Source organism: Toxoplasma gondii, chromosome X, assembly GCF_000006565.2.
Source record: "Toxoplasma gondii ME49 chromosome X, whole genome shotgun sequence".
In the NCBI taxonomy this organism is placed as follows: Eukaryota; Apicomplexa; class Conoidasida; order Eucoccidiorida; family Sarcocystidae; genus Toxoplasma; species Toxoplasma gondii.
The window spans coordinates 578,938-593,989 of NC_031478.1; the positions used below are offsets into that span (position 1 = coordinate 578,938).

At 52.9% G+C, this 15,052-nt stretch overlaps 2 protein-coding genes across 2 annotated transcripts; both read right to left on the reverse strand.

The window, feature by feature from the left end:
- Window positions 1-289: 289 nt before the first annotated feature.
- Window positions 290-2,581, reverse strand: TGME49_228110 (hypothetical protein). Its single transcript, XM_002366392.2, has 3 exons — window positions 2,091-2,581; window positions 1,202-1,296; window positions 290-763 (listed from the first exon to the last, which is right to left on the reverse strand). The coding sequence occupies exons 1-3, from the start codon at window positions 2,322-2,324 to the stop codon at window positions 688-690; spliced, it is 405 nt and encodes a 134-aa protein (XP_002366433.1). The 5' UTR covers window positions 2,325-2,581; the 3' UTR covers window positions 290-687.
- A 910-nt stretch (window positions 2,582-3,491) lies between these two features.
- On the reverse strand, window positions 3,492-14,608 carry TGME49_228100 (hypothetical protein). Its single transcript, XM_002366391.2, has 13 exons — window positions 13,897-14,608; window positions 13,329-13,455; window positions 12,579-12,854; window positions 12,093-12,315; window positions 11,643-11,882; window positions 10,886-11,193; window positions 10,243-10,446; window positions 9,820-9,950; window positions 9,193-9,412; window positions 7,852-8,329; window positions 6,806-7,296; window positions 5,708-6,214; window positions 3,492-5,265 (listed from the first exon to the last, which is right to left on the reverse strand). Exons 1-13 carry the CDS (start codon window positions 13,920-13,922, stop codon window positions 4,552-4,554), a joined length of 3,945 nt encoding a protein of 1,314 aa, XP_002366432.1. The 5' UTR covers window positions 13,923-14,608; the 3' UTR covers window positions 3,492-4,551.
- Window positions 14,609-15,052: the final 444 nt, after the last annotated feature.

The window sequence follows — 15,052 nt, forward strand, 5'->3', positions numbered from 1 at the left end:
TGTCCGGCTACTGCCCTCAACAATATATATCCTACCACAGATGCCTATTGTCGCGCTGGAGACTGCCGCTCCTCATTCGTCCTACTGTGTAGGTCCCACGTGTTTTATTTGCACGCCCCTAATTCACGTTCGATTCTCCAGCGCTCAACCTCTGTTTCGCTGTGCCCACTCTACTACATATTTCCCCGTTCGTCGTTTGCGCGGGAGGGAAAGACGTTAAGGGAAGCCAGAAGAAATGGGACCTGTAGGGTTTTGAGTGCAAGTGAAGGGACTCCGAAAAACAATAATTCTGGACCGTTTTTGTGACTCGGTTGTCGTTCCGCTACCTTCGGCTGCCGTGGAAAGATCAAAACGAGGACATAAATATACTTGGACTCTAACGTAAGCGGGGATAGAGACCAAACGCGTGGTTCGATTGACAAAGCAACAGAAGCCTTCGTTTTGCCATTCTCTCTACTTCAGTTCCTGTTGCGGTTAGGGGTTGGCATTTCGTCTACATATAAGGAACCGCCAATCGTGTGAAAAGCACGACGGTGAAACGCGGAAGGGATTTCACCCAAGGATATTAGTACCACAAACTAAAAAGTCAATCATCGCTGCGTTACTCATCGCCCTTTCCACGGCCACCTAACATCTCCAATGCCCTCGTTTTCCCTGTAAAGTTTCACGCCTGTTTTGCCCCTGTGTCTATTCCAATCGCCTTGGCATCAGACGTCCTTCGCGCAGCTCCTCCCCAGACGCGGGCACAGTTCTCGCGCCTGTGCTGTGTGTTTTACAAAACCACAAAAAACAAAGAGAGCGATAAGCCTGACTGCACGTTAGGAAAAGTGCTGTCTCCCACCGAGTAGCCTTTTCGCGTTTCCCCCGCGTCCCTCTGCTACCATAAGCTTTCCCGCTGCCCGCCAGTATCGTACTGAATAATACCCCAAAGTTGCCCCCGCCCTTTCACTGTTGGCTTCGTTCCATCAACACTCAGCTCAACGGCATTCTATCCCTACAGCGTTTCACTTTCTCTGTTCCTCCGCTCTCTTCCTCTTTTGTCCGCATTCTCGTCGCCATTGTCCGGCGACCCCCCTCACTTTCGTTGCATTTCCTGTGCGATACTTGTCCCACTACTTCATTTAATTTCGTCGGTCGATCCCATATCACCACCTCCCCTGTTCGGGGCACACTTGACCCTTAGTGAGCCTTTCTTGTTTACATGTTGTCCTTGAACTGCAACGTCTGGTAGCCGTAGTAAGCTGTGTTGAGTACCCCCATAACAATCAGGGTGACTGGCACGGTTGGCTTCGCCGCCTAACAGAAAAATAACAAGGAGAGTAAAGCACTTCAGAACATGACGAGACAACAAGCATTTTTAGAGATAGCCACACTTCCAAAGCGAAACGCAAGAATTAGAGGAAGGGCCAGAGTGGAGGAAAAATGATAAAAACGGAAGAGTGACAACGAGTCACAGTGAAATGTTCTGCCAACGAGCCGAGGCGAAAGCGACGGCTAACGAATGAACAACAAAACGAAACTTCTAGGCAAATCCTGATGTGCTCTTATGCATTATGTTGACACATCCGACTCCTACACACATATGTACTGTCACTATTCTCTCGCTTTTCCACGATGTTATGACATTTTCTCTCCCCTTCTTTGCCTGTGGTGTGTATATTGTTCTCGCGATAATTTCTGTTTTGTCTTCGCTGTCATCAAAAACTCCTAGAGCCTAAAAGAGATCCAACCGTTTTTTACCTCTGGAACGGCCATCTACAATTTTAGCACATCGTCACACGAATGTGCTTCTGCCAATGTTCGTCTTTCAAGAGGGCGTTTTTCTGCTCTGCCTCCGTCTTTTTCAGCGTCGCGCCCCCCGAGAACAGAATCCTCTCATCTCACGCCAGTGCGTTCAGTGCTACGCAAAAAAATCATGACCGTTCCTTCGCACTTCCCTTCTTCTCTCCTTTCCTGGAAGTCACTCTTTGCAACACACCCCTGGCCAGAGAGTACTTCAATGCATAAGCTGCTTTTTCCTAAACTCTTCTCCTTCCCTCTTCAACTCTGTGGGTTCGAAATGGACGTCGCAATTCCCGTTTTTGACTTACTACCATGTACCTCCTGTATCCCACGGCAGCGGTGGCTACACCGCCAAGAGTCGCCATAAGCGACGCCCCGCCAATATGGTCGGTTTGCGTGAAGAAATAGGTGCTTGCCATGAAAGTGCTGGCCAACCCGGCACTACCCACCAAAGAAGGCAGGGAATTCGCTTTTAGATACGCTGCAGTGCCGCCCGCTAGGAGCACAGCCGCGCTGCTTGCTGCCAAGTGATGAAGTCCCATTGGTCAGATAGCAATCCGACAACAAAGAGCACAAGAATCCAAGTTAGAACGACTGAGAACGCTGCAAGCAAGTCAAAAAATAGGCCGCGAGTACACAAACTTTGGGCAGAAATGCTGAGTCTGTCAACTGGTGCGAATAAGCGAAGGAAAGACGTGATAAAGATGCCTTGGAGGCAGACGGTCGTCGGGGAGCTGTGGAATACGAGATACAGTGGAACTGGAAAGCGGGATCCAGATTATTTACTGTGAAATGGGATGGCGGTGACGCTGGAACCCCGTCAGCCGCGAGAGAGCACACATCGACGCATGCGAAGAGCGAACAAATCGATGCTGCGATGCTCATCTACCTGGACCTAATATAGAACGCCTGCACAGAGGACCCGAGCTTGATCCAGGACTCGAGGTGACCTAGGAGGGGAATCGGTTTTTCAAGGTTCCTGCGTCAAAATCAGACATTCTAATCGGTTCAACGACTCGCATACTCTTTGAAAAGTACCTGGGACTGCTGAGGAAGGGCATCGCTCGCTGCTTTTTGCCCCCCGGAGTAGTTCCCGCGCGCCGATGAAACTCAGCGGAACCAACAAAGCCCTCGTACACTGGGTTAGCGCATAATTTAATTCGAAGGTCAAGCGATGATCTTTGTGTTTGAAATGCTGCATTTTTGCCAGACAGATCTTGGAAAGACGACACGGGCTGAGGCAAATGCTCCGTTAGTACCACGTACTTTCTGCAAGCAGGTGCTGGTGCGCCGCGAATCAGAGCATCTTCCACATAATGCATTGTGAAACGGGAGTGTACCCGTTCTTCTCAGATGAGCCACAACGTCAGGCGCCAGAACACAAATCTTCCATTCAGTGGCTGAACCCGTGTCTGAGTATCGATGCCTATCACTTCTGCCTAGGCTCGTTGGTCCAATTTTCACGAGCGGATCCACTGCACAAGAGAGTTCTTAGGAAAGAGAACTGGCACACCATCACTTCTTCCTGACGACACAGTAAAAGACGTTTTTCTCGTTGGCAAAGACGACACCGGAAAGGTATAACCGCCCAGCAGTTCTTCAAATTCTGGAACCACTGTCGACAAACGAAGTGACATTGCTTCCGAATGCCACAGTATTCCAGACTTTACGATTTATTGTTACAGACTAAAAGACTAAAACAATGAAGGAATATTCCATAAGTTGTTACCTTGCGACCTCTCCACTTCTCGTTTTTTTAAGGTTCAGGGTTAGTGATCTTTATTCGTAGACTCTACCGATGACTTCATCAGTAAGATCGAGAACTGCTTATGCTAACACCAGTTTACTTTTGCAGTCTACGTACGTGACGCTTCCACAACTGCGGGACCGAAGACAAAAAATGACGTGAAAGAGAAAAACGTGGATCTTCGTAACAGACCAGCTGCGTCACTGAACTAGACAGCACGTTACATCGCGGTCAGGAACCGTCTTTGTTCAGAGCGCTCGTAGCCGACAAGATAGAGAGCTCCATTTGTCGTCCCGCTTCTGCCTATGACACGCCGGTTCCTTCAAATTCCTTTCCCTAAATGTTTCCTCTACCCCTGGGCAACGTGCCAAGCGGCAACTGTAGCTGCCTTCAGCTCTCGGAATGCCTGATAGTCGCACCACCGAGGTGGACCTTTGACGGGGAAAAAGTACGCGTCTCTGCATATTAGAACTATTTATCCAGAGAAGCTTAGAACGCCTTTTGTGAGGCAAGAGAGCAGATGGCTTCCACGAAGAACATTGATCGGTTTCTGATCACACCATCCACAGCGGCACCTCGGACCCCAAAACAGATGACAGTTTTCTTCCCTGTTCTAAAGTGGTCTGAACACAGGACCTTTCAGTATACGCGGTTGCCTCACTTATGAAGATAGCGACACTGCTGTTGTCCTTGAATAAAAAACGTCTCCCTCCCCCCCTAGGGGAGGCAGCCTAACATGTATCCCCTGAGCATCAGGGAAACGCGAGACGACTGACTGTCCGTGCCTCTTGTCACAGGGAGGATGCGTTGGCCGAAGTGAGAAGACGGAACTGTCTCTTACAGGGTTTGCAAGGTAGCCAGGAGACGAATGAATTCCTGCCGACAAACGCTTGCAGTGCTTTCCCTCTCCTCAACACATCACCTCTCAGCATTGTGTTTTGTACATCCTGTGGGCTGTTTTGTCTCGCGCCTGTCTTGCTTTGATCATTGATCAAGGCCGCATTTTCTCGAGTCTTCTCCAATTACGTGCCGTAGCGCTTTCTGTTGAAGGGCGCCTCCATGTTTTCAGGCTCTCCGGCGGCGCCGTCCAAGGCCTCGATCAACATGAGAATGCCTCCGCCCTGCATGCGTTTCTCTGCTTCGCCGCCCTTGCCCTTCTTCTTCCCCGCGTCTTGGCGATTTGCCAGCAGCAGCAGCGAAAGAAAGCCATGGCCAGGACTTCGGCGCAGAACCGAAAACTTTGCCTTGTCGACGACAGGAACTGCCCCGGCCGTCTCTCTCCCCTCAGCCACACTGGCATCGGAGCCACCTTCTTTCTCCCCCCGCCTCTTCACCCCTGCCAAGTCTGAGATGCCATCTCCTTGCTTTTCTGTCTCCATCCCCGCTCCCGCGCCTGAGGACAGAGACGACGGCGAGGAGCAAGTCGTCGATAGGGAGGGTCTTGGGCTAGGGCGAGGGCCACACAGAGCCGTCACTTGTTCGCCCTTGATGCCTACCACTGGCGCTTTCTTCAGTTCCTCTTTGCTCCCTCCCGGACGCGAAGAACACTGAGAGTGGAGCAGCCAGAGTCGCCGAAGTGACGGAGACAGAAGCTCGAACATGCCAGTTGAAAGAGCAGCGAGGGAATGCGGGACTCGCCCAGAGGCATACAGAGGAAGAAGGGCGACGGAGACGTTGGCAGCGGGGAAGCCAGATGCAGAACGAGATCGAGAGACCGACGGCGAGAGACAAAGATCCTGAAAAGGGGAGAAAGACACACGCAAACTGGAGACTTGGACCGTATCACACACATAAAGAACGCGTCGACTCGACACGTCGACAGAGCAAAAAAGCATCAAACCACGAAATCGAAAGTCTAGCCATGCATATATGTCATTCGGTGGAGACGGGAAGCCAGGCACATTCCCCACTTCAATGCACACATACTCAAAACACGCGCGACCAACGAGAGGGGAACTTGAAGAGGAGACTCACAGCGATGTAGACCACATTCGTTTGGACTCCGCTAGGCGCCGTATGAATATGCTTGTTTGTGTCCATAGACACGTGCTTTTGTGAACAATACAGCGGACCCGCGATATGGTCGGTTTGACAGTCTCCGCCAGGCCCTAAAACAAAGTTCCCGAACAAGCGTCTAAGTTCGCCCCATGCAGCAAATTCACCTCTTGTCCCTCTCACCTCAACTAGCGGACGGGTGTGGAGACCGAATGCTCCTCGGGCTCCACCAGATGCCTCCAAAGGAAAACTTTCCTCGTCATCGTCCTCCTCAACTTCAGACTCGCTGCTTCCACTGGACGGCGCTGGACGAAGCGGTCGTGACTTCTTGTCTTCCTTTCGTTTCTCTCTTTCGCTTTCCCGGACAGCCTCCAAGGTAAGGTGACCGTCCACAGAAGGCGTGTGAGACGAAGCAAGCAAAGAAGGAGACCCCAAGGGAGCGTCGCGCCTTGCAGCCGCGCTGAGCGTGTGATGGCGAGCAGCCGACAGAGTAGGCAGGCGACAAACTACAGACGGAGTGAGACAGAGAAGGATAGAACAAGAGTCAGAGGAGGCAACAGAAGTCGGCACAACACCGGAAGACTGAGAACCGCGGCACTCAACTTCCAGCTGCGAAGGTAACCAGCTCTTGCTCAACCACAAAGCGTTGATGATGGGGCCGTCTGAAGGTGCGATGCAAGAAGCCGGGATCTGCAAGAAGTGTCAACAGAAAACAAGAAAAAGCAACGTCCGGCTCAAAGAAAGAAACCCAAAACTCAGAACCAACCACTCCTACACCAAAAACGCATTTGTCCCCATGGTAGTACGCATTCGAAAAAAACAGTGGATATGGTAAGTAGATCTGCTGACAGACGTACGAAGCAATAACCGGTTTCGGATGGAATTACTTTCAACACCTCACTGAATGCTAGACAACGCCATTTAGGTACGATATGAAGTCCCCCCCTCGGACCCGGGACCCACCGCCCGTTACAGAACCCATGTCGATACGAACCTACACATGAAGATATACAGATACGAGTATCTATGTGGCTGGCATAAACACAGGCCGGAAAAACACATAGACGCAGCCACACGTGGATACGCACAAGCGCTGCCTAGCCTGCATATGCAAAAGATACCAAGGCGCGAAGGAGGAAAGCTCGAAATGAGATAAGAGGAATACAACACGTAGAAATGAAACATGTGATGTTGTACGCCAACTGTCAGCGTGAATACACGAGTTGTCTACACCTTCCCATTCGCACCAGTTTTTCGCGGATTTCTCGAGACGTCTCTTACCCGTCTGACTTTGATTTTTCTTCCTCTTTTTGTGCTTTCGTCTCCGCGGCTCCCGTCCTCGTCCGCACGTTGAGGTGTCTCTGAAACCGCTCGATCTTTTCGCTTCTTCTTCGTCGCCTTCAGAGCTTTGTTGCCTCCATAATCTGCCGCAACTTCTGCACTTGCCTCCTCGGCTTGGCCAAAGACCTCCGCTTCTGCAGTGTCGTCCCAGCGCGCCGTCTCTCCCACACGCTCGTCCAAAAGGGGAACGATACAGTATTGTCTCCTAGTGGAGAAAAGGCAGATGCTGCGCCGGCGCCTTCGGGCATCGCTCCCGACGGGCAGAGCCGGAGAGAAACAAGAACAAGAAATCGGCGTCCGAATCGACTGCGGGAAGCCGCGGAAAAAACGAACAGGCGAGAAATCTGCAAGTGAAACGACGAGCAGTGACCCCAGAGAAAAGAGACAAGACAGCAGAGAGCCGTCATCGGAGACGTCGAAAGACCGAATCGCTGCAAAAAAACCAGACAGACGAGGCACACAGAAAAAGACAGATATGGAGACGCAGGGCCATGCACCGTGTGGACAAGAGGAGAGGCTCGTAGCCATTCGAAGCCCGTGGGAAGAGAATAAACAAATTTTCACCCTAGAACGGGGAACGCCCCCGGCTTTTCCCGATGAGGGGGACGCCAAGCCGCGCCATATGCAAATCAGCCCAGGGCGCAGCCGAAGAGAACGGGGGAAGCCATGGTGATTTGCACTGGATCCCCCGCCAACAGGTCTGTCAAAGCCCTCTCACTCAGAAACGACAGATGCACGTCTGCACCGTTCCCGCCAGGGATTTTTCAGCTTCCTCTCGCTCTTGGGTTTCTAGTAGCACAGTCGACAACGCCTTTACACCGTGTCCTTCTTCGAGTCTCGGCTTCCAAACTCCTGCGCGCACCTCTCGCGCTTTCGGTCTGGTGAGGGCTGGGAGACTCCGCTGCCGCAGCAGAACCAGAATCCTGTAAAAAGCCACTCGACATCGACACACCTGCCCCCCGTCTTCTCAGTGCCAGTGGACTCACGGTAGGGAAACGGCCCGAGCTCCGCCAGGACCTTGCCACCTCGCCACACATCGAGGAACACAAGACGGTATCCGCCTAACACGGTTCCTTGCTCGTTTTCTGCATCGTCTAGTGCACTCCACTCTGCCTCAACGGCCGCAGTCGCCAAGGCAATGGCCGCCTCCTTGTTGTGCTGAACATGCAATTCAACGGGAGCTTGAGAGTCGGCCTGGCGGTTCTTCTCCGCCGTGCGCTTCTTCTTCAGAGTCTCTTCAGTGCCCTTTGCCTCCGCGTCGCTCTCTTCGCCGTGGCTGGCGTTGCGTGAGAGAACCGATTTCCTGTCCGCAAGTTCGGAAGAAAACCGGAAGCGCCGGCAACTCTTCTTGGAACGAGAAACCGAGCAACAACATGCAAGGACAGTGTCGCTGAGGAACCGAAGCGCTCGCACGTCGCGCACCGCGTCGCAGCCGCGCCCGCCTTCGACGTCGACGATCTCCAACTACTCGCAAAAGGAGGCACAAACAGATGGAAAGAGAGAATAAAGCAGCCAAGCTCAGACGCGACGCGCAGCCGGACGACATAGAGAGGGGTCAGGAAGGACAAGCACATTCGAACTCGACCCCTAATGATACCAAGGAAGAGAGCACAGATATATATATATATATATATATAGATCGACAGATACAGAACATCATAACAATAAGTAGAATATATATGTATATATACGTAGAAGTACACGGACATCCGCGGACGACATTGAACCGCAAAGAAGGGAAACACCCGACAGAGGAGATCAGACATCACATACCAACATCCTTCCGCCGTTCTCCACTTCTTCAGACAGATCTATTGGGACACCACAAGCTACGTTCCGCGAACAATTTTCACGAAGACGGTATATAGATGCAGACAAAACGATTGGCAGCGACTCGTGTGAGATTCCTCGCCATCCTTAACGCGTCTCTGCTTCACATGGATTTCTGCGTGACCTGACAGAAGGCTCGAAGCAACCGCTCTCGAAGCAACTGCGAAAGAACCGACCACGAGGACACCGGGCTTGTCTACACCCACTCACAGAGTCGGCTACACGTAGCGCCTCGTTTCTGGCTATCCAGGTCAATGAGGACACCATCCGCATGCGTTGCACAGCTTCGGTTCCGGCTTCAATTCATCGGAGAACGTGAACCGTGGTGCACAAAAGGTCGACGCAGATGCACCAAAGAGCGACCATCGTTTCTGACCTAAATGCCTGTTAACACCGCCTACTACATTTAAGGTTGTCTGCAACAGAACTGTCGAAGCCTCGAGTATTTCCCCCCTACACTCCAGGCGTAAGACTTTCGTTTTCAACGGCTTGCTCACCTCTTTGAGATGCACACCGAAGAGGTGAAGACCACGGCGACTGCCGGCAGCCACCAGCGTCCCATCCGGTGTTAGGTCACTGCAACGAGGCCTCAAATTATCGCGGAGACTGACACGCAGGAGCTTCACAACCGAGGCGGACGTGGAAAGGGAGACAGGAAGCGAAGAAGAGTCATGCAACGGCGAGGGACGAGGGCCAGAAGCAACTGGGCCGACATTCCTGCAGGACACAAGACGGAGACAAAACCAATGAACAGAGAGTCTACATCTAAAACAAAGAGCTGTACGGAAACCCCCCAACCGTATGTTGTAAAGCGTTCCCGGCGCGACCACAGAAACATGCTCGGACAGAAGAGAGACTTAACTGCATAGAGGTTGCCTTTTTGACACTTGAGGGAGCCTGACTTAGAAATTGAGATCGATTCAAAAGACGAAAGATATTTTTGTGGACACTCGCTCGGCAGCCAGTGCAGCATCGTGCTCGCACAACGCATGTGCGCCTGCGGCGCATGCATGCGATGGAGATACCTGCGGCCAAACCTCTGACAAAGAAGAGATCTGAGACGAAACAGTGCAGGACTAGTCAACGCGAAAACGCTTCTCAAGACCAATTGTTGCAGGGCCTACCAAAGTTCGAGGCCGCTGTCACTGCAAGCCAAGACGAGACCCTCGTTCCCCCGACCGGCGACGCTGATGCGTGGAAGGATGCCAGCAGCCAAGGGATGAAACGGCAGGCTGGGCGGCGGGCCTCTCACACTCTGGACAAAACACGCAAACAGGCAGGAACCTGTGACGTAAACGTATCCCAAGCGAGTCGCCCACAGATTTTTACCACGGACGCCTCGACACAGGCAGACACACATACGTACACACAGATATCTGGATGTACACATCTGCGGACGAATGAATGCATTACGAATAACTAGGAGGAACGCCCAGTCGAAACGCTACATCTACACAAAGAGACATATCAGCAGACGATCTCAAACACCTCCAACCACACGAACATATATTATATATATATATATATATATATATTTGTTTACGTACGGATAGGCCTGTGAGGCGTTCGCTGCATCGGATGGCGCCGTCGACGGCTCCGGTCCAGGCAACAAGAGAGGAAGGAGAAGCGAGGTGAAGAAGCCTCTTTCGGGTCCCTGCGGCATTCCCTTGAAGCAAAAGAGGGAGGAGGGCGAGGCCTCGAATATCGCACTTATGCGGATACTTGGCTGGGCCAGCGACCCAGTCGCCTTCCTGCGAGCAAATGGAACGGCAGCAGAGCGTTCGACTGTCGGAGGAAACGGAAGGGAAGAACATCGGATAAAAACACAGTGAAGAAGAGAAGCGCAGTGCGTAGTCACCACCCGCTCCAAAGCACGTAAAGGAAGGGACTACATGTTGTTATCAAAGCGTCGATATTCCTCTACCTCACAGAGTTTCTGTCTATCCTTTGCCCACACAAGGAGAATCTATCTCGAAACGATTCTTCCACTTTTGTGTCTGTCCATCTCCCTCGGATTCCGCACTGCGTTTCACCTTTCAAACAACCCGATCCCAGCGTCTTTCACCTCGCAATCTGGCCTCCTTCGCAGCAGTTGTGGATCTTGGTCCTCGTGCGGCCTCAGGCCCATAAGCGGCGTTTCATTGCACGCGACGGGCAACGTGCTTCGGCCATTTCTCAGCCGTGTCCTACCTTTTGTCGAACTGCAACAGCCAACTTTCCATCAACGCCCGACGAGACGACCGTGACCATCGCCCGATCTCTCAACAGCGCCTGCCTGTTCTCGCCTTTTTCGTCTCCGCGTTTCCCCAGAGCCCCGCCCAAGGCCACGGCTGCATGCGCCTCGAGATTCAGAACGTCCGCGGCATGCAACTGCAGGCGACGAAGCGCCACGCATGTCGGCACCGACCAGACGGTCACACAGCCTGTGCTGTCTCCGCTTAAGAGCAAGCGAACGGAGGGAAGAGAATAGAGACACCAGACGAGCACTGGCGACGCTCCTGAGAAAAGGAGAAACGGAAGCGACTCGAATGACGACGAGGAAGAGCGTCTACGTGCGGTCTCTGTGCCCCCCCTGGTATGTGCTGTGCTTTACATGCTTCGCATCCCGCAAACGTGACGCATGTTGGGCGTTTTTTCGAGCTGCGTCCGGCCCAAAGCGAAGAGTTGCCCGAACGCTGGTAAAAGGGAAACTGCGCCACAGAACGCAGCGAATACGGATCTACACGAGAGGAGGAGCTCTCAAAAAACTACATGGTAGCGTCTCGCCACATAGATTCGTTTCCTATCGTCCCCAGCTTGGGTTGCACTCCACATCCACGTCGACAGGCAGTCACATATGTTCGACGTCAACTTCCCGGCAAAACTTTCCTTCGCTTTTGAACACACATCCCTGGATGCGGACGTGAGTCGCGAGGCAGAAACCACATGTCATGCCTCTTCGTCTCACCTCTTTTGCTCTCTATCTGAGCGTCTTCTCCATCTTTCTGTCGGTATTGGCGTCCACGGGACCCATGAATCAAAATCATTTTTCCATCGGCCACGAAGGTCCCTGCGCCGAAGACAGACGCAAACGAGGCGGCCGAGGCGCGATCGGAAAGTGAAGAAGAAGAGAAGCGGAGAATCGTCGACGCAGCAGTGGCGGCGAACAACAGACCAGGGGCGTACCACGCGACGGAGAGGAGACGCGCTGAAGGAAACAAAACAAGAGAGACAAATTCATCACATCCCTGAGAAAACGCATGCAGCTGGCGCAAGTCACGGGAACCTCAGATGGACAGAGATGGGCGAGCTGGACAAGGATGTCCCCTTGACGTTTCTCGATCTCGACTCTGCACGCCAACAACTCGTTTACATTCAGAAGCAAAAGCCTTCAACGAACGCGACACTGAAAGCTCACTTGCAGTCTTGGGCAGAGACGCCTTGAGCAAAATGCCGTCCTCCTCTGCTCCGACTTCGCCGTCGTCTGCCTCCTGCCCCATCGCCGCCCGCGCCGGTGCGCCTTGCACTGCGAAGAGCCTCACGCGGCCGTCGTCGCAAGCAGCCGCGAAGAAATTCGCAGGGGCGCCATGAGGCGGCGACGAGAGAGAAAAGATTGCACCTCCATACGAAGGGGACTCGGACTGAAGCAAACGGAAAAAGCATGGAGCAAAGCCAGACCAGGGTCGTGTCGCGATCAGGTTCGCGATCGCAACATGTTTTCCAATCCATCGCTCCTACAGTGTTGGAGACGGTGCGCACCCAAAGACCCTCCCCTCTCTCAGTCCGAGGCCGGCTATTTTCTCGTCTCTGATTCCTTCGTTGCCTAACCGCTCCTTCGCGTAACTCAATGAAGACAGGTGCACGGTTTTCTTCTTTCCTTCACTTCCATGGAAGGAACGAGTACCTGAATGCGCTGCGTCCGCAGATTCCACTCCGAGATGACGCCGTGGAGGCCTGCCGCGACAAGGCGCCATTCGCACAGTTCGCATGCGCTGTCGTCTTCTCTCTCGGATTCTTCTTCGCGTACGCGCTTCCTCGGAAACGCATTTTTTCCACTGGCAGAAGCTACAGCCTCTCCAGCGCGCGCTGCCGCCGCATCGTAGGCGATACTCGCAGCTTTGCGAGTTGCAGGAACCCACAAGAGAGACCGGGCCGACGAGCAATTTTCATCGCTAAGGCGCTGAAAGAGAAATGGGGAGAAAATAAAGAGGAAGGGACGAAATCGAGCATGAAAGAACATTCGAAAAACCTATATCCTTTGTGTATCTTGAGATGGAGCTCCCTCAGTCAAGCACGGGAGCGGAAGAGACGTAGGACCACTCGAACAATCGATCTTGTATTCCTTCTTCTCTCCTTTTGCAAATCTCGATGTTGAGCGCAGACCCACGAGAACTGCCTCAGAAACACAGTTGCGCTTTTAGGCAGAAGCTATAAAATATATATCGCTGGCGCATCTAGACGTCTCAGTCGATACGCGCGCTCATGCTCATATGCACACACCGCGCGACGAAGTGAGACACAGGACGAGAGAGCGAGAGAGAGACGGTGGCTTCTCTAGATAAGAAGCTGTTCTTGAAAACAAGAGCTGCTCTCAGCAAGGGAATCAGAGAAAGGCTGTAGCGAACCGTCTCGCGTGCAAATTTCCGACGCTTACGACAGCAAGACAGTTCGTCGAAGTGTCGTAGATTTCCACTGTTCCATTCGTTCGCGCGACAGCCAACCACCGACTGTCAGGACTCGCCGCCAGCGACTCCACGCCGACTGCCTTCACCTCCACGCATCTGAGGAAGCAAGCCGCAAGAAACAGGACGCATTCTCTGAAAGAAACCTAGAAGAGGTAACGAAGGAAATCTCCAAGAGAAGAAGAAAGAAAGCTTCGTGAGGAAAGAGCGGCATGAGTGAGGGCTAAAGACTAAAGACTAAACGAATGTTAATCAGATGCTAGTAAGAGTAGGGAACAAAGATGGTGGAAAAGAGCCTTGAGTGTCAGGTTTCTACTGACGGTAAAAGCCAACAGTTGTTGAACTAGAAAAGACTGAGACGAACACTGCGTTCGTGTCCTCGGCAAACATCGCGAGACTTCTGTCGTCAACGACGGGCTGCTCCGTGGAAGAAGGGCCTCGACTCTGTCCGTCTCTGAGGCTGTTTCTTTTGAATTCTGAGGAGGAAAGTCTCTCTTTTCGGTGAAACGCGGGGAACGGCAAAGGGATGGAACCTCTTACCTGCAGCAAACGACGTCGGTCTCCATCGCGGGCGACGCGCAAGAGGAAGAGTTGGTCCCCCTTTTCGTCTCGCCTGCAGACGCCGCGGTAAACGGCGGGGGCGAACGAGAGAGGGAAGAGAGCGAAAGGAGGCGCTCTCGCGCCCTCTCGAAGAGCGGCAGTGTGTGACAGGCAAAAGCAAGTGCGAAAAATCGGCCTCTACTTGAGTGGCCGTGTCGTGGAGAAATAGGGTGGAACGGGACGAAGATTTCTAACGGCGTGCACGAGAAAAAACTCCGGAACTTCACTTTAGCAGGAAGGAACACGTAGAAAAAAGGAAAACGCAGGATACAAAGGCGCTGACCCTAGGAAACGCGAGAGAATCAAATACGCGCAGAGAGAGAAAGGGCATGCAGTATACGGGGCTTGTCGACCCCACAAAAAGCGAAAAAAAAGAAAGGCGCTCAATCACACAGAAATGAGTTAGGAAGCGAGCATTGACCGCGAACCAAGCGAGGAAAGATGTGCCAAAGAAACCGGAGAGGGTCGCCACCGAAAGCGTGCCCCATGATCCGCAAGAAAACGCCGGAAACAGAGCAGAGAACGGCGTGGGGACAACCGGGCCGGCAAGAGAAAAAAACGCGCTGACTCTTTTTCGCGGCGAGGCTGCGCGAGAAGTGGCGAGTTGCAGAGACATGAGAAAAAAATCGGAGTCGCCTGACCTTGCTGCAGGGAATTCGGCGAAAATGAGATCGAAGGACGCCCTTTTCTCCGCGAGTCTTCTTCCGTGAATCAACGCGATCGTTCGAAGGCGGCGCCCCAAAGCCAGTCCCGCAAATCGCCAGCTCGCAAGACTCGTTTCACATGTGTGTGCCACAGCTCTTGCCTGTGCTGTCAATGCCAGCGAAACGCGGACGCGAAGAGACGGCGGGCACACATGCACGAACTGGATTTTCGGAAAAAACAACTAGTCTATGCATCTGGACCGTAGTGCCGCTGTCACGCTCGAACTCCGGTTTGCCTTGGACGCCTTCGGAAACCACGGAAAAACGCCAGAAAGGTTTTGCGGAACACTGGACGAACGGAGGAGGGCGGCCTGCGGAGATGCAGGAAGCCTTTCGCCGGCGCGAAAGTCGCAAAGAAGCAACTCCGCCGCGACGATGACCAATGGTCGACC